Genomic DNA, 19,806 nt, shown 5'->3' on the forward strand with positions numbered 1-19,806 from the left:
GTGGGGGGGGTATGGTGTGTGTGTGGGGGGGGGTATGGGTGTGTGTGTGGGGGGGGTATGGGTGTGTGTGTGGGGGGGGGGGGTTTGGGGGGGTTGGTGTGTGTGGGGGGGGTTTTGGGTGTGTGTGTGGGGGGGGGTTTGGGTGTGTGTGTGGGGGGGTATGGGTGTGTGTGTGGTGTTGGGGGCGTGGTTGGGTGTGTGTGGTTGGTGGGCCAAGTGGGGGGGGGTGTAAATGCGGTGGGGGACTCGGGTGGTGGCGAGAGTGGGCGGGGCGCTTGTGTGCTGGCTGGGGCGCATGGGTGGGGGCTGGCTTGGTGGGTGAGGGTGGGTGAGAGTGGGTGGGGGGCTTGGGTGTGGCTGAGATTGAGTGAATGGGGTGCTCGTGTGGTGGGTGTGGTGCCTGGGTAGGGGCTGGCGTGGGGGGTGAGAGTGGGGGAGTGCTCGGTGGGAATGTGAGGGATTGTAGTACAGCAGTGGGCAGCTCCTGAGTGGCTGAGTGTGGGGATGATGGCGTGGAGGAGGTGGAGGCTCAGTGGGTGGGGTCAGTGTGGGACTGGACATGGGAGGGTGGGATGCGGGGCTGCTCATTATGTAGATGTGAGGGGTGGGTGGGAGTGGGTGCTCGCTGGGTAGGTGAGAGTGGGTGCTCGCTGGGTTGGTTTGGGGGTTGGCGGGCTGGATAGGGTACTCATTTGGTGGGTGTGGGAGAGTGTGCACGTGGGTGGGACTATATGAGGGCACGCGGATGGTGGGGAAGTGGTTGTGACTCTGTGTATATGTGTTATTCTAATACTACAAGTAGGTAGTAGATGTTTATTTTGGTGTAGGCAGGTCTGGCATTTGCCTGCAAAGGTAGCGGGCCCTCTCTTTGAGTTTCCACTATGTTGTTAGGTGGGAATTTATGATTTGTGACCCTGGGGACCAATATGTGTGTCTTAGAGACTGTGGTTCCCTGTGACACTTGCTGCGACTTCTCATTGTCAGTGGTACAGATCACAGGACATGGGTTACTATCCAGTAGCCTTGGTATGATGCTGTGTTTGTGTAGCCTGTACTTACTGCAGTGCTGCTGGCGGACGGCCAGTCAGGTCCAGAGGTATCGATAAAACTACCCATTCTACCTCAGATGGTGTCGATTTTCTCAAGTGTTGTGGCTTTACCCATCCATGTGGACATTCCACCTCTTTGCTCACATGACCATTCTTAGATGGTTCAATGACACGGAAGGTGTGGGTTATGAAGAGGGGAGGGAGGGTATTAGGGGAAGGGAGTGGGGGGAGGTGCTGGGTATGGGGAGGGGAGTGGGTAGCGGAGGGGGTGGGGGGGTTGGGGAAGGAGGTGGGAAGGGGGTGGGGGGGGAGGGGGGGGCGGAGTGGAAGACCACCCCGGTAGGGCACTGTAACAAAAACAAAACGTCCAAAGGAAATTTAACTAATTCAAATTAAAATGTCATTCCAAAGGGTGATGAGGTACCCGAGCCCGTAGCCCCCCCCATTCTCCCTTTCCAAGGCCACCAGGCTGTGGTAGAAGGGCAGACAGTATGTTCTGATGACCCATCCTCTCTTTATATCTGCTGAAAGATGATTAATACTCATCGCCTGTTTCTCTTAACCTTAGCAATGTAATTGACAAGGCAGAAACGTCCTGGCAATACATGGCTATTTCCTCTCTATATTCATTCAGGGGATTGAGGAAGCATAACACATAATTGGAATGACTCTCAGACTGTGAATCATGCTGGTACTACTTATTTTTACACCAGGTTTAATGCTGGCCCATCATATTAATTATGTGCATCTTATTGAAAAGTTCTCTTGCTCACTCTTTCTCTCCGTCCTCCAGGTTTCATTCAATAATTATCTGGCCCTGAAGGAGTTCTTCCGTCTGTTTCCGGAGTACAGAAAGAATGAATTCTACATCATGGGAGTGAGTTATGGAGGCATTTACGTACCAACACTGGCAGAGCGGGTCATGGTTGATCAAAGCATCAATTTCAAGGTGGGAGCCGAGCAATGCAAAATCCTGTGGGAAATGGGGGAAATATTCAGTCAACCAGGCAGCAGCTGTAGGGAGAGAAACAGTTAGTGTCACACGCTGGTGATCTTGTGTCTCCATAAATGGTTCCTGACCTTCTGAAGGGGCCTCACGGTAGCATGGTGGTTAGCATCAATGTTTCACAGCTCCAGGGTCCCAGGTTCGATTCCCGGCTGGGTCACTGTCTGTGTGGAGTCTGCACGTCCTCCCTGTGTGTGCGTGGGTTTCCTCCGGGTGCTCCGGTTTCCTCCCACAGTCCAAAGATGTGCGGGTTAGGTGGATTGGCCATGCTAAATTGCCCGTAGTGTAAGGTTAATGGGGGGATTGTTGGGTTACGGGTTACGTGGGTTTAAGTAGGGTGATCATTGCTCGGCACAACATCGAGGGCCGAAGGGCCTGTTCTGTGCTGTACTGTTCTATAATTCTATAAACACTTGCAATATTTCCTGTTTACATTTCAGATTTCTAACATCTGGGCCTGAATTTTTCAGTGTGCCCCCTGCTCTCTGAAGAGTTGGTGGGGACCATGTCCCCACTGACTTGCCCCACTGCCAGTTTCTGCTCAAATGAGTGGTGACTGGCATTGGGCAGGGTTCTCTTTTCTTTCCCCTCCCCACCCTCATTCGGAGGGAAATCCTGCCTTGGAGAGTTGCCGGTTAACCTGATTCGCCAGCAGTTCTCCAGACCCTGCAGCAACAGCTTAAATCTCCATTCTGGTCAGTGGGGCCATAAAGTCCTGACCTGGGTTCCAGGGCGGGAAGGGTAGGGAAGGCCTTTGGGATCATGAGGTGGAATAAACCAGGGTTGGGGAGGGGATCCAGAGTTCACTTGGCCTTAAGGGGAGGCACAGTGAAGTGTTCAACATCACTGGAAAGATTATACTGCTTGTGGCCTCGTCGTTGTTTGTGAGATTGTGCTTGCACAAATTAGCTACTGTTCCCTACATAACATTAGTAACTACACTTCAAAAGTGCTTTAGGTTGTCCTGAGGTTAAATGCACTGAGGCCTGTTTTATTTTTGACATTGCGGGGAAACCCACAAATTATCTTTATCATTGTGTTTTCCTTTACAGTGATGATTACTTTTAAGTTCGACAGGAAGGACACTGGGGCCTAGTAATTAATGTCATTGGACCAACGACCCAAGGGTTGTGAGATCAAATCCCACCCGGGCAAATTGTCAGACTGGATTTGTCGAACGGTGCCAGAAAGCAATGGGTGTTGTAAAATCATCTCTTCTCTAAAGGAAAATTGTGAATTTTACCTCATCTGGTTTACATGTGACCACACCCCCACATTACGAGGTGACTTCGAAACCCCCGAAAGGCAGCTGAGGATGGGTAATAAATGTTGCGCTCCCAGTGTAGCCTATATCCCAAGAACATGTATGAAAACAAATTCTCCATTTCATCCTCTGCCTCTCACTTTCGAGTACAACAATCCTGGTCCAGCCCCTCTGAATATTTCCCCACCTCCCTAATCCAGTGACTATGACACTGTTCTGGCGAACTCAACCCAGACCAGCTCTCAGTTCAGCCGTCTAGACTGTGTGGTTTAATGTTCTATTGAGTGAGGACATCGGAAGGAGCTGCTGCTTATTCCCTTATTATGATACTACTTATTGAACAACTCCTTTCTAGTCTGCCTCTCGCCCATCATTTGTAACCACCACAGTGCTGTACATAATCGTGGATTATATTCCCCTGAGTTTAGCCTAGTGATGGGTAACCTAGGCTAGTGAGTGGGCCGCATGAGTGGCCCTCCTTCATCTCAGTCAATGGTTAACATAATGTCTCGTAGCATCCATTCAGAACCCAGTAGTTTAACGGTTGAGGGATGATCCAATCAATGTGTTTAAAAGGATTTGATAGGATAACTACAGAGAAATAATTTGCCATGGTGGGAGAATCAACGACAAAGCTCAGTCTTAATATTCAGCCTGTTATTAGGGTGGCATGGTAGCACAGTGGTTAGCACTGTTGCTTCACAGCTCCAGGGTCCCAGATTCGATTCCTGGCTTGGGTCACTGTCTGTGCGGAGTCTGCACTTTCTCCCCGTGTCTGCGTGGGTTTCTTCCCACAGTCCAAAGATGTGCAGCTAAGGTGGATTGGCCATGCTAAATTGCCCTTAGTGTAAAAAAAAAAGGTTGATGGAGTTACTGGGATAGGGTGGAGGCGTGGGCTTGGGAAGGGTGCTCTTTTCAAGGGCAGGTGCAGACTTGATGGGCCGAATGGCCTCCTTCTGCACTGTAAATTCTATGAATCAGGAAACACTTTGTTCATCTGAAGGGCAGTGGAAGTCCGAAACATTCTCCTTCAAAGGGCTGTGGCTGTTCGGTCATCTTGAATATTCAATTCTGAGATAAATATTTCCATTGGCTAAGGGTATCAAGGGATGTGGTGTGAAGGTGGGTACGTGGGAAGATTGACCTGTATCTCATTGAATGGGGGAACAGTCTACCCCAGTGCTTATATTCCACAATAGTGTTCATGTTGCTTTTTCAGGGAATGGCTGTCGGAAATGGATTATCCAGCTGGGAATACAATGATAACTCTTTGGTTTACTTTGCTTATTACCATGGACTGTTGAGATCTACGTAAGTTGCAACAACTCATTGGCTTGGATCTTCGACCTGAGGTGTGTTCTTTTTGGGAGGGGGACTGTTGAGGTGCAAGCCCCCAGGGAGAGCAGCTTTGTCTAGCGTCCTGCATGTTTTTGTTGTAAGGTTTTTTTCAATGAATTTGAGTACCCAACTCATTTTTTAAATTAAGGGGCAATTTAGTGTTTCCAATCCACCTACTCTGCACATCTTAGGGTTGTGGGGGCGAAACCCACGCAAACAAGGGGAGAATGTGCAAACTCCACACGGTCAGTGACCTAGAGCCGGGATCGAACCTGGGACCTTGTCACCGTGAGGCAGCAGTGCTAACCCACTGTGCCACTGTGCTGCCCTTTTTTGTTGTAAGGTTGTATGTTGCCTCATGAAGAGGTATGGAGGCTTGTATGGTTGAACAATAACTGTTTATTAGTAACATAACTATATATGCATACAGGATACAGTCTGGACTAGGTGCTAACTTTGTGTCGGCTCCTACCAGACTCCCTACTCCTCCCATGTGACTCTACATCATAACATGTGCTAATCAGTCCCACGTTAACCCTTCCAGACCCAAGCAGCCGAATACTACAATTTAAATGCAGGCATCTATCAAATTATGTTTCTATCTTGTCCGCACTCACCGGCAGCCTGGTTGACAGGCTCGAGGCCTCCTGGCAAGAAGCTTATGACATGAGGCTGACATTGACGAGCAGCTAGTTTTATTGAAGGTAAATGGGCAGCATGGTGACGCAGTGGTTAGTACCACTGCCTCACAGTGCCAGGGACCTGGGTTCGATTCTGGCCTTGTAGAATTTGCATGTTCTCCCCATGTCTGCGTGGGTTTCCTCCGGGTGCTCCGGTTTCCTCACACAGTCCACAAATGTGCAGGTTAGCTAGATTGCCAATGCTAAACTTCCCCTCAGTGGACCTGGTAGATTGCTCTTTCGGAGGGTCGGTGCAGACTAGATGGAGCGAATGGTCGGATTCTGTGAAAAATAGAAAATGCTGGAAATGCTCAGGATCTCTGGCATCATGAATGGAGAAAAGCACAGAGTAAACTTTTCAGGTTGCTGTCGACAGAACAGGAAAAGCTCGGACTACCAGCACTGTGTTCTTTCAGGTCCTCTCCTAGCATCGTCATTAAACCAGCTCACAGGGGTGTTGCTGCTGTTTAATGAACCAACTTGTACTTTAGGGACTGACGGCCAACTTCTTGAACTTTCTCCTACCTCTTCCAGATCACATTCCCACCACCAAACATCAAACCATTGTTTCCCAGACTGTCACTGATCTTGTAAGATCTTTCCTCTGTGTGTTCCAACCTTGCAACCTGCTTCTACCTCCTTCCCATAATCCATTAGCAGGACATGCTGGTAGGATCATCATTTCTGCCCCTTCCGTCAGGCAGAAGATACAGAAGTCTGAAGACCTGCACACCCAGACATAGGAACAGCTTCTTCCCTACAGCTACTAGACTCCTCAACGACTCTCCCTCGGACTGATCTGTTCCCTGTAAGAACACTTTCACGATGTCCTCTGCTGCACCTGCTCATGCTTTGTTTGGCCCCTTGTTCCGCACGGAACCAATCACTGTTTGGCGATGTACCATTTGTCAATGTACTCTGTTGATTTTTTTTCAACTATGCACGTACTGTGTACTTTCCCTTGGCTGCAGAAAAATACTTTTCACTGTACTTCAGTACATGTGACAAGAAATCCAATCAATCAAATCCAGATCACAGATATTTCTTTACATTTTTCTTCTCCCTTTGTCCAGCCTCTTCATACCTATATCTGTGACTTTTCCACCGTTTCAGAGGTTCCCTGGCCCTAACTGTCATCTCTTCATCATTGTCCAATCCCTTGACACTTCTATTCCCACCTGGATGGTCTGAAGGCTCTGTGCTTCTTCCTCGACAGGAGGCCCATCAGTCCCCATCCACCATCATCCTCCTTTGCCTGGCTGAACCCGTGTTCTCTCAGAACAATTTCACCTTCAACCTCACTCACTTCCGCCAAACAAAAGTTGTTGTTGTTGTGGGCACCTGCATGGATCCTAGCTACTCCTGCCTTTTTGTGGGATATGTGGAACATTGCTTGCTCCTGTCTTACGTGGGGTCCCCCACACGTCTCATTTTCAAGTACATTGATCGATGCTGCCTCTTGCTGAACTGGAACATTTCATCACCTTGGCCTCCAATTTGCACCTTTCCCTTGGCTTCACCTGGACCACCTCCGATTACTCCCTTCCCTTCCTTGACATCTCCTTTTCTGAAGAGTTATTCCACCAATTTTCAATGTAAATCCAATGACACAGCAACCTCGTATGCATCTCATCCTTGAAGTACTCTCTCCCATTCACCCAATTGCTATGTCTCCCATATCTCTTAGGACAGTGCAATTTTCCGATCAGTACTTCCTTTTTCCTCAACCGAGGATACCCCCCCCCCCCCCCCCCCCCCACACACACACACACACACACACTTGTTGACAGGATTTTTCATGGTGTCCCTTCTACTTCATTTGCTTTTGTCCCTTCATCTCCCAGATGCCCATCTAGGGTAGCATGGTGGTTAGCATAAATGCTTCACAGCTCCAGGGTCCCAGGTTTGGTTCCCGGCTGGGTCACTGTCTGTGCGGAGTCTGCATGTCCTCCCCGTGTGTGCGTGGGTTTCCTCCGGATGCTCCGGTTTCCTCCCACAGTCCAAAGATGTGCGGGTTAGGTGGATTGGCCATGCTAAATTGCCCGTAGTGTCCTAAAAAAGTAAGGTTAGGGGGGGGGTTGTTGGGTTACGGGTATAGGGTGGATACGTGGGTTTGAGTAGGGTGATCATTGCTCGGCACAACATCGAGGGCCGAAGGGCCTGTTCTGTGCTGTACTGTTCTATGTTCTATGTTTAGATGAGCCATAGTATGGTTCCCCTTGTAAACTCCAGATTCAACGGATCATCCTCTTATTTCTGCCACCTCCTCCTCTCCTCGACATTCCAAAGGGACCATTCCCTCCACATCCCTGGTTGACTCCTCAGTGTTCCCAATGCCCCCTCCCCTTTTCTACACCTTCACACATTTCTTTCAGGTGAAAAGACAAATTATTTGGCATACGCTCAGTTTAGTATACTGTGTTCACTGCTCGTGATGTGGTCTTCTCTACATTAAATAGATCAGACACAGGTGGATGACCGTATTCTGGGACACCTCCATTCGGTCCACAAGAACAACCAAGTTTCAATTTCATTTTAATTCTCTACTTTGCTTCCACCCTGGAATTCTGTCCTTGGCCTGCTGCAGTGTACGAATGGAGCTCAAATTCGAGGAACAGCACCTCGTATTTTGGCCAAGTACTTTCTAGCTTTCTGGACTCAACAAAGAGTGCAACAAATTTTCAATGTAATTTCTGCCCCCTATTGCTCCATTTTTCTTTCCCAATTAGTTATTCTTCCTTTTGTTTCTCTCGCTTTCTCTATTTTTGGATGGCAGCTATCCTGCCATTCACACCTCTTCTGAACACGCCTATTGTTTCTTAATTTGTCCAACCCCTTACCACTCCCTTTAGTGCTGTACCATAAACCGTTGTGCTGCCTTACCACAGACCTTTCCTTTTGTTCTCCCCATCTTCCTCCTGTTCACTTGTTCAAAACCAAAGACATTTCGAAGTTCTTTCTCTCAGTGCTGATGGAGGGTCACAGCCCTGACAAGTTAGCTCTGTTCCTCTCCACAGATCTGCGGGTATTTCCGGCATTTTGTTTTTATTGCACTCTGCAGAGTCAGGGATTAAATATTTACATTTTTTTGTCTACAATTTTATTTTTAGACTGTGGTCTGATCTCCAGAAGTTCTGCTGTTCTGAAGGAAACTGTAACTTCCATGACAATAAAGATAAGAACTGTCAGTTGAGGGTGAGTGCTGTTTTGTACATTCACTTCAATGACAGCTATGTTTGTGGATCATTTCAAGCCCGGCCTTTCTCTCTATCTCTTGTATTTCATGGAATCTTAAGAACAGGAAATAGAGCAGGCGGAGACATGCAGGCCTCAAACTTGCTCTGGCATTCAATAAGATCACGGCTAAGCTTTTACATCAATATCACTTTGCTGCCATTTTCCCATGTCCTTCGATTGCATCTCTCTTGCATATACTTGACAGCTGAGCATCCACAGCTCTTCAGCAGTAGACTTCCAAAGATTCACAACCCTCTGAAGAAATTTCTCCTCATCTCGGTCCTAAATGGATAACCCTTTTCTGGACTAATAACCTTAACTCTAGACACTTCAGCCGGAGGAGCATAGGCCTTAGGAGCAGGAATAGGCCTTTTGGCCCTTCAAGCCTGCTACACCATTCATTAAGATAATGGCTGATCTGGTTGTGGTGTCAACTCCACTTTGCTCCAATCCCTCCCCCCGCTCCCCCCACAACCTTGACTCCTTTATCGATCAAAAATCTATCCAACTCCTCCTTGAATAGATTGAGTGACACTCCCCATTCCACTACAGTACTTTCTGGGCAAGAGAATTCCACAGCATAACAAACCCCCTGAGAAAATAATGTTGTCTCTTCGTCATGTTAAAAGGGCAACCTCTTATTTTTAAACAGTGTCCCCTAGATCTTGTCTCCCCCACAAGTGGAAACCTCTTCCGGGTATACACCCTATGAAGTCCCCTCAGCATCTTTACACAAAAGCAGAAAATGCTGGTCTGGCAGTATCTGTGGAGAGAGAAACATTTCAAGTCCGTGTCAGAGCTGAAGAGAGGAGAAAAGTGATGGATTATATATAGTTAAGAGGGGCTAGAGCAGCTGGAGCAGAGTAAAAGGTCAGTAATTGGTGAGAGCAGGAGAAATTGCAACAGAAGTGTGTAGGGCACGTGACAGGAAGTGTTAATGGCAGGAGAGGATGCGAGTAATTTCATGTCAGGATCTTGCATGTTTCAATAAGATTACCTTTCATTCTTCTACGGTGGGTGTCGCCTGATCTGTTCAACCTTTCTGCATAAAATAAGTCATTCATCTTGGGAATGAGCTGAGTGAACCTTCTTTTAACTGCTTCTGTTGCATTTATATCCTTTTTAAAATAAGGAGTCCATAACTTGCACACTATCTTCAGACATGGTCTCACTTAAGACCCAGTACAGCTCAGTACAACTTCCTACACTAATCTTCCATTTCTCCTTGCAAGAAGCACCAACATTTTATTTGCCTTCCTAATCACTTGCAGTCTCTCCCTGCTAACTTTGTGATTCATGTACCATAGAATCATAGAACTTGCAGTGCAGAAGGAGGCCATTCGGCACATCAAGTCTGCACCGGCCCTTACAAAGAGCACCCTACTGAAGCCCATATATCTACCCTATGCCCGTAACCCCCACTTAACATGTTTTGGACACTAAGGACAGGTTAAAGTCTCTGTTTTCAGCCTGCACCAGTCTTCACTGTAGTATAATTCGTTCACTGGGGTCCTCTGTAGTTCAAAAATGCAATATTCAGTTTTTCTGGAGAGGCACCTTACTTCTCTTCAAACTTTGTTTTCAGTTCATGATTTGTAATTCAAGCTTCTGAGATTTCAGAAATACATCCCTCACAGCAGCTTTCTGTAGAGAGGGAGAGGTAGCACTCCCAGCAGGCTTTCTGGAGAGAGTTGGAACTCCCAGCCGGCTTTCTGGAGAGAGTTGGCACTCCCAGCCGGCTTTCTGGAGATAGTTAGCACTCCCAGCAGGCTTTCTGGAGAGAGTTAGCACTCCCAGCAGGCTTTCTGGAGAGAGTTGGCACTCCCAGCGGGCTTTCTGGAGAGAGTTAGCACTCCCAGCAGGCTTTCTGGAGATAGTTAGAACTCCCATCAGGCTTTCTGGAGATAGTTAGCACTCCCAGCAGGCTTTCTGGAGAGAGAGCAATCCCAGCAGGCTTTCTGGAGAGAGTTGGCACTCCCAGCAGGCTTTCTGGAGAGAGTTGGCACTCCCAGCAGGCTTTCTGGAGAGAGTTGGCACTCCCAGCGGGCTTTCTGGAGAGAGTTGGCACTCCCAGCGGGCTTTCTGGAGAGAGTTAGCACTCCCAGCCGGCTTTCTGGGGAGCCATAATACTCCCAGCAGGCTTTCTGGAGAGATATAGCGAGGCATCTGGATAGAAATTGTCCCATTGGGCAGACGCAGCATGGGTTCATAAAGGGCAGGACATGCCTAAATAATTTAGTGGAATTTTTTGAGGACATTACCAGTGCAGTAGATAACGGGGAGTCAATGGATGTAGTAGATCTGGATTTCCAGAAAGCCTTTGACAAGGTGCCACACAAAAGGTTGCTGCATAAGATAAAGATGCAGGGCATTAAGGGTAAAGTAGTAGCATGGATAGAGGATTGGTTAATTAATAGAAAGCAAAGAGTGGGGATTAATGGGTGTTTCTCTGGTTGGCAATCAGTAGCTAGTGGTGTCCCTCAGGGATCCGTGTTGGACCCACAATTGTTCACAATTTACATAGATAATTTGGAGTTGGGGACCAAGGGCAATATGTCCAAGTTTGCAGATGACACTAAGATGAGTGGTAAAGCAAAGTGCAGAGGATACTGGAAGTCTGCAGAGGGATTTGGATAGGTTAAGTGAATGGGCTAGGGTCTGGCAGATGGAATACAATGTTGACAAATGTGAGGTTATCCATTTTGGTAGGAATAACAGCAAACGGGATTATTATTTAAACGATAAAATATTAAAGCATGCTGCTGTGCAGAGAGACCTGGGTGTGCTAGTGCATGAGTCACAGAAAGTTGGTTTACAGGTGCAACAGGTGATTAAGAAGGCAAATGGAATTTTGTCCTTCATTGCTAGAGGGATGGAGTTTAAGACTAGGCAGGTTATGTTGCAATTGTATAAGGTGTTAGTGAGGCCACACCTGGAGTATTGTGTTCAGTTTTGGTCTCCTTACTTGAGAAAGGACGTACTGGCGCTGGAGGGTGTGCAGAGGAGATTCACTAGGTTAATCCCAGAGCTGAAGGTGTTGGATTATGAGGAGAGGTTGAGTAGACTGGGACTGTACTCGTTGGAATTTAGAAGGATGAGGGGGGATCTTATAGAAACATTTAAAATTATGAAGGGAATAGATAGGATAGATCCGGGCAGGTTGTTTCCACTGGCGGTTGAAAGCAGAACTAGGGGACATAGCCTCAAAATAAGGGGAAGTAGATTTAGGACTGAGTTTAGGAGTAACTTCTTCACCCAAAGGGTTGTGAATCTATGGAATTCCTTGCCCAGTGAAGCAGTTGAGGCTCCTTCATTACATGTTTTTAAGGTAAAGATAGATAGTTTTTTGAAGAATAAAGGGATTAAGGGTTATGGTGTTCGGGCCGGAAAGTGGAGCCGAGTCCACAAAAGATCAGCCATGATCTCATTGAATGGCGGAGCAGGCTCGAGGGGCCAGATGGCCTACTCCTGCTCCTAGTTCTTATGTTCTAGTTGGCACTCTGCCAGAATTAAAGCTGAAACTTCTTGGGACTCAGAAAAACATTCCACTGAGATATAATCAAATTACCACCCATTACCAGGCAGAGTATGGCCTTTTGGGCCAATGCTTGGCCACCAGCTAATCTATCAATCAAGCCGAGACCCAACCCACCTCTCACTGGTGCAGACAAGTCTGTGGGCTCCTATTTAAACCAGCACAAGCTAGCAATATTATGTCTCCTGTAACTTTTGGATTTTTCTGCTTGAATTAAAGAAACTGGTTGCTTGTCTAAAAGAGACATGTCCATTAATTATGGATCAAAATAAGAACGGCAAAAATAAAAGAACGGGGAATAAACAGGAAGGCCTCTTATTGTTAATAGAGGAGCAAAAATCAGTGCTCTGTGGAAGCAAAACATAAGACAAGTGACAGATGGATGTGTGTGGTGTTTGGAGGTTGGATGCAATTTGGGACAAACAAAATGGATTAACAAAAGGGAAAGATGAAGGAGAAAGTTCACAGTCTAAAATAGTTGAACTCGGAGCTGGGACCAGAAGGCTGCAACAGGCCAAATCGGATGAAGTGTTGCTGCTCCAGTCTTTAACCAGTCTATATCTCTTTGTAGCTTCTATGCGCTCCTCACTTTCCCACTTTAGCCTTGTATCATCAGCCAAGTTGGATATTAGTACACTTGATCCTCTCATCCAAATCGTTGATCTAGATTGTAAATAGCTAAGACAGCTATTTACAGCTGTCCATTACCCAAACCTCAATCCATTGTAATATATTATTCCCAATCCCATGCATTCTAATTTTGTGCAATACCTCTTATTCAAATTCACCACATCCGCTGGTTCCCCTTCATCTACTTTGACAGTTACAGTCTCAAAAAAAAACCCTCAAACACTATTTCACCTCCATACTGCTTAATCATATTATAACTTTCTAATAACCTCCCAAGTAGATGTGTGTCTTAGAACAATGGGTGGGATTCTCTCAGCCCGGGGCCATGTTTTGTCGGGGCCAGCGCATTGAAGGAAGGCACTGCGCATGCGCGCGTTGGCACTGGTGCCAATGCATGTGCGCATTGGCGCCGGTGCCACTGTGCATGCACAGATCCCGCAGCGCCCAGTTCACACCAGGATCAGCAGCTGGAGCGGCGTGAACCGCTCCAGTGCCGTGCTGGCCCCTTTTGCGGGCCAGAATTAGTCGTCAGGTCGGCGTTTACGACGGTTTGGACATGCTGCCGCGGGATTAGAGAATCCCGCCCAATATGTTATGGAACCAACCAGGAAGCAGGCTCTTTTAGATTTAGTATTATGTAACTAAGCAGGGTTGATAAATAGTCTTCTTGTTAAGGATCCTCTTTGAAGGAGTGGTCACAGCATACTAGAATTTCAAATTTAGATTGAGTTAGAGAATACAAAGAGTGCCATACTAGGGTTTTAGCAGAGGTAATTATACAGGCCTGAGGAAAGAGTTGCCCAAGTAGATTGGGCACAAATAATAATTTATTTAGAATACCCAATAATTTTTTTCCAATTAAGGGGCAATGTAGCATGGCCATTCCACCTAACCTGCACATCTTTGGGTTGTGGGGGTAAACCCACGCAAACACGGGGAAAATGTGCAAACTCCACACGGACAGTGACCCAGGGCCGGGATTCGAACCCGGGTCCTCAGCGCCATAGTCCTAATGCTAACCACTGCGCCACTGTGATGCCCTTTGGGCACAAATAATTGAGGACAGTCGAGGAACAATGGCAGATATTCAGAGAGATATTAAATACCTATCAAATAAAGTTTGCCGGCACAGTAGCACAGTGGTTACCAGGGAACCGGGTTCAATTCCTGGCTTGGCTCACTATCTGTGCAGAGTCTGCACGTTCTCCCCGTGTCTGTGTGGGTTTCCTCCGGGTGCTCCGGTTTCCTCCCACAGTCCAAAGATGTGCGGGGTAGGTGAATTAGTCATGCTAAATTGCCAAATAGTGTTCAAAGTTTAGGTGGGGTTACTGGGTTATGGGGATAGGTTGGAGGGGTCGAGCCCACAACTCAATGGGCCGAATGGCTTCATTCTGCACTGTAAATATATTCTATATTCCTGAGAGGAAGAGGAATTGTAAAAGGGAGAAAAACGTTCCATGGCTTAACAAGGAAGTCAAGGAAGGCATGAAGATGAAAACCATATTGAAAAAGCTAGTGCTAAGCTGGAAGATTGAGAGAACTTGAGCTAAGATGAACTACAAAAGGAAACTAGCAGAAAATGTAAACACTGATACCAAAAGCATCTATAATTATATAAAGAGGAAGAGAATAGCTAAGGTAAATGTTGGCCCTTTAGAGGACAATACTGATGAGGTAATAATGGGGAATACAGAGATGGCGGAGGCACTGAACCAATATTTTGCCTCTGTCTTCATGGTAGAAGATAATAAAACATTTCCAAAAGCTACAGTTAATGCAAAGGAACTTGGTGCAATAAGCATCACTAGGGAGAAGGTATTGAATAAACTAATGGGATTAAAGGCAGATAAATCTCCGGGACCTGATAGCCTGCACCCAAGGTAGTAAGGGAGGTGGAAGTAAAGATAGTGGATGCGTTGGTTATGATATTTCAGAATTCCCTGGATTTTGGAAGGGTCATGGTGAATTTGAAACACACTAATGTAATGCTGCTATTCAAAAAGTGAGAGAGGCAAAAAGTAGGAAATTATAGACCCGTTAGCTTGACCTCTGGTGGGGAAGTTGCTGGAATCAATCATTAAGGAGGAGATAACTGAACATTTAGAAAAACAAAGCTCAATCCACTATTGTGAGCATGGTTTTATGAAGGGTAAGTCATGCTTGACAAACTTGCTGGAGTTCTTTGAGGACGTAACCAACAAGGTGGATAATGGGGAACCTTGGATGGGGTATATCGAAACTTCCAGAAGGCGCTTGACATAAAAGACTAATCTAGAAGGTGAGATTGCGGGGGACTGGGGGTAGAGTACTAGATTGGATTGAGGTTTGGCTGACTGACATCAGAGGGTCAAGAGAAATGGGTCCTTCTCTGGCTGGCAAACTGTAACCAGTGGGATGCTGCAGGGTTCAGTCCTTGGACCCCAACTGTTTACAATCTATATAAATGATCTGCAAGCAGGGACAGAGTGTAACAAAGCAAAATGTGCAGATGATACCGATATAGGTGGGAAAGCAGTCAGTGAAGAGGAGATAAAAAGTTTAAAGACGGTATAGATAGTCTAGGAGATTGGGCCAAAATTTGACTGATGGAGTTTCATGTGGATAAGTGTGAGGTTATACATGTTGGCTGAAAAAAAGGAAAGGCAAATTCTTATCTAAATGGAAAGCAGATTCAAAATGAGCCTGGGCAGAGGGATCTGGGTGTCTTTGTTCATGAATCGCAGGAAGTGGGTATGCAGGTACAGCATGTAATTCAAAAGGCAAATGGAATGTTAGCGTTTATTGTAAAAGGGCTGGAGTATAAAAGTAGAGAAGTGTTGTTGCAATTATATAGGGTGTTGGTGAGACCACATCTCTTATTCTGTTCACTCCCTCTTTATCAATTTCCTGATCAGCTCCCAATCCTCAGCCCCACTACACTTATTTAAAAAAATTTCTATTAAGATTTTTTGCGGTTTTTAGAGTTTACAGAAAGAGATCATCATGTATTTACATAGGAATAACCTCCTCCCTCCCCCTCCCCCCCCCCCCCCCCCCCCCCCCCCCGCCCCAGCCCTTTGTCGGCTGCCCCGCCCTGCCTCCCCCGCCACTGTTTAGGTGTTCCCCTGGTATCTTGGTTCGTCCTCCATGTTTACAGGGTTTTGCTTGTGTCGACCCCGGCAGAACCCTGGGACGTGCAACTGGCTCTGCTTGTTTGCCGATTATATTGGACTTTCTGCCCCGGGTTGGGATGGAATGGGGGGGGGGGGAAGAATAGCTATCTAATTAGTCGCACCCTCCTGTTCTTTTCTGAGAACCCTGTAAATTATTTTCCATGTATATCCAATTCCTTTCTGAAAATTACTATCGATTCCTGTAGCTGGTGCATTCGAAGTCATAAATACTGGGTGCATGAAAAAAATAAAACCTCTCATCCCTGTTCTGTTTTTTTGCCCAATATTTATCTTAAATCTGTATTCCCTGGTTTCTGATCATCCTGCCATTGAAGACAGTTTCTCTTTATTTATTCCTTCAAAAACTCCATGTATTTTTTTGCATGTCCTCACACTCACTTATTTTCTGTGGCTCTCTGTGTGTTTAATTTTTAATCGTTGTAAATGGATCTGCTGCAGCGGCCCAAGTGTGTGAGGCTGACCTCACAAGTCAGGATTGGAATGAATGAGAGAGGCAAGTCAATGACTAGATGTTATGGCAGCCTTGAGGGGTCATGGTTAAGGCGAGTTGAGGCATAGTCTTTGAATACGACATTCACCGGTGCTTACAAACACTCGAGGGAAACCTCCAAGCTCCAGGGGCCTGTGCAGAGAAGGATCACAAGGATGGATCATGGTGTTTGAGGACTTGTGCTATGCAGCAGGGTTAGAAAAAAACTTTTTATCTTTGAAAAGGATAAATGGGAGACAACCTAAAAAATACCTTTTTATAGTGTTGATAGAACTTAACCGTGAATGTGGGACAAGGGGACACAGCGAAGCTGCTGAAGGGCAAGTTCAGGACCAATTCTGGGGAGTGCTACATTCCAGAGCGATCGATACTGGAATAGAGCTTTGTTGTAGAGTCACCTGAGGCAGTTGAAAATTAAATTGAGGTTCCAAAGGATGTGTGAGCTAGAGGCACCAGATATCCTCATTTACCTGTAATTTGAATGACTACCTGAACAGTTAGATACATCACTCAATGGTTCTGAATTCCACACCAAGATGAAGCCACAGGCATTGCAGTCCTCCTCATTCTGTATTTAGAATCATAAAATTTTACAGCACAGGGTGAGGCCATTTGGCCCATTGGGCTCTGCTGGCTCTTTGAATCATAGAATCCCTACCGTGCAGAAGGAAGTCATTCGGTCCATCCAGATTGCCCTGGCCCCCAGAAGAGCACTCAACTCCGGTCGACTCCCCACCCATCCTGACCCATCCCTCTCCCTAACTCGTACATCCCTGGACACTAAGGGGGATTTAGCATGGCCAATCCACTTGACCTTCACCGTACCAGCCTCCCCGGACAGGCGCCGGAATGTGGCGACTAGGGGCTTTTCACAGTAACTTCATTGAAGCCTACTCGTGACAATAAGCGATTTTCATTTTCATTTCATTTTTCTTGGGAGGAAATCGGAGCACCCGGAGGAAACCCACACAGTCACCCAAGGCCGGAATTGAGCCCAGGTCCTTGGCACGGTGAAGCAGCACTGTGCCACCCTGAAGGAGCTAAATGATGAGTCACACTCCTGTGCTCTTTGCTCATCGCCCTGCACGCTTATCCTTCTTGAGTTATTTATCCATTTCCATTTTGAAAGTAATTGTTGAATCTCTTCCACCAGTCTTTCGGATAGTACATCCAAAAGGGTGGGCAAGGTAATAAGTTTCTCCTCCTTGTTCTTTACTGTTTCCTGATCATCTGCCACCAGAAATTGTTTTCCCCTTTCTTTACATCGTTTTGGATCCCTCGTTTAAATCTCCGCATAACCTACTCTGCTCGAAGGAGAACAATCCCAGTGTCTCCAGCCAAACCACATTAACCAAAGTCCCTCATCTCTGGTGGCATCCCAAGAAACCTTCTCCACATCTGCTGAGTGGTGCCCAGAATTGAACACACTACACCTGATGAGGCCTGACCAGTGTGTCGTGGAAGATTTAGCTTTATCTCCTTGCTTTTGTATTCCATATTCCCAGCGATGTCAATGTCACCACGGTCCCAGGTGACCGTAGGCTGCCCTCCCCTTTCAAAACTGACTGGTGGTAATTTAATCTGAGGTCACCACAGCTCCGGCGAGGGACAAGATAGAACAGGCAAGTAAATTCAGCCGGTAGGGGAATTGATCCCGCTCTGCATCCAGCCGAGCTAACCCACCCCCTCTTTTCCAGTGATGATCTTCTGTATCTGAGAATACGTTTCTCCTCGTTATGTGTCACGTGATGTGTGGTGACGTCAGCAGAATGTTTGCGTGGGCTTTGGGCAGATCACCATCTTGATTGTATAAGCAACACCCTTAATAAACCTCTCAATGTGTTTTACAAGAATCCAGAGTATGGGAGCCTTCATACTTTATCTCTTTGCAGCAACAAAGAAATATAACAATTCCCTATGCAGTAGTAAAGCTGTTAATATTTGTCTGCAGCTCACCTTATTCCCCGTCCTATTGGGTTACAGCTGCTGGAGACTAGCTGGCAACTCGAAAAGCTAAACCAAAGAGGAGGTTCTCTCAATATGTCAGAATGTAATAAATTTACTCTCGTGGGGTAGCTTCTTTGTTTTGTTCACATGGATTACAGTGCAGCAATTCAATAAAGATTATTACTTTTTTTCCAGGTTAGTGAGGTGTTGTACATTGTGTGGTATTCTGGTCTGAATATGTACAACCTGTACGCTGATTGTATCGGAGGAGTGCCTGGTGAGATCCGGTAAGCAATATTGGGGCAGGACTCGAGGCTGGGGAAGCAGGCAGGGTGGTGCCTGTCAACGACTTGGTGGTTGGGAGGATGGAGAGGTAGAGGTGGAGGGGAGGGGTGGGGGGGTTGATGGGAAAACCAGGAGACAGTGGAGTTAAGATCAGAGACATTATTTCCCAGGCCTCCATCAGTCTCCAACTCCGTATCCAGTGGGAAGTGCTGGCTGGCCAACAAACAATAATGAGATACTGGTTGATGAAAGTCAAAGTTCCTGTATTAAGATAAACGAGCCAGGAAAGAGAGAGTGAAGTGTGGGTTCGGAGGAGAAGTGGAAACCTTGGGGCAGAGGTGGTCCACAGTTTCTTCTTGGGGCTCAAAGGAGCAAACTTGTTCTCTCCAGCTGCGTGAAAGCAAAGACAAGTCAACAAACATTGCCTTTGGAGACCCCTGGCGGGACATACACGTAGACCTCCACCTCCACGGTTAAAATTGTCGTTAGGTTCTGGTCAGCATGTAGAGGAAAAGGATACCCTGGTGGCCTTCAAGATCACCACAGCCCTGAACCTTCACCCCTAGGAATCATTCCAGGCTCGAGCAGGGACTTGTGTGGCATATCACAGCCAACTGCCCCCAAGTGCATCCATAAAGTTATGGATACGCTGTTTGCCCAGATGGCTGACCTTTGACCTAAACTTTGACCTGGGGAGCTCAACAGGATGCCTGAGCAGCAGGATTCTCCGCCATCGCCAGGATCGACCAGGGGTAATAGATGTCACGTATGTTGCCTTGCATGCACCGGGTGGTCTGGGACCACCCTTCATTAACAGGAAGGGGTTCCACTCTCTGAATGTCTAACTCGTGTGCGACCACCACCTGAAGATCCGGCACATGTGTGCATGCTTCCCAAGGAACATGCACGACAGCTACACCCTGGGGCTGTCAGAGATCCCGGCATCTTCGAGGAACACCCCAGGATGGCTCTTGGAGGATAAGGGGTACCCGCTTAGGACCTGGCTGATGATGTCAGTATAGAGGCCAGTGACCGATGCAGAGACCCGATTTATAACAAGACCCATGTGGCCATCCAGGTTGTCAATGAGTGGTGCATCGGACTGCTAAAAATGTGAGTGGCAGGGGGATAGGACGTGGACCAGCCCACAGTGTGGAATAACATGTTAGAGG

The 19,806-nt window shown here is 47.0% G+C and overlaps 1 protein-coding gene across 1 annotated transcript in view; it reads left to right on the forward strand.

The window, feature by feature from the left end:
* Positions 1 to 1,002: 1,002 nt before the first annotated feature.
* The window catches only part of LOC119969133 (lysosomal protective protein-like), a 49,349-nt gene continuing 30,545 nt past the window's right edge, over positions 1,003 to 19,806 (forward strand). Inside the window, exons 1-5 of the mRNA XM_038802350.1 lie at positions 1,003 to 1,026; positions 1,843 to 1,998; positions 4,539 to 4,630; positions 8,448 to 8,532; positions 18,545 to 18,636. Of these exons, the coding sequence (XP_038658278.1) occupies positions 1,003 to 1,026; positions 1,843 to 1,998; positions 4,539 to 4,630; positions 8,448 to 8,532; positions 18,545 to 18,636 (449 nt within the window). The remainder of the gene's footprint in view (positions 1,027 to 1,842; positions 1,999 to 4,538; positions 4,631 to 8,447; positions 8,533 to 18,544; positions 18,637 to 19,806) is intronic.

The sequence above is a fragment of the Scyliorhinus canicula genome, chromosome 7, assembly GCF_902713615.1.
Source record: "Scyliorhinus canicula chromosome 7, sScyCan1.1, whole genome shotgun sequence".
Lineage (NCBI taxonomy): Eukaryota > Metazoa > Chordata > Chondrichthyes > Carcharhiniformes > Scyliorhinidae > Scyliorhinus > Scyliorhinus canicula.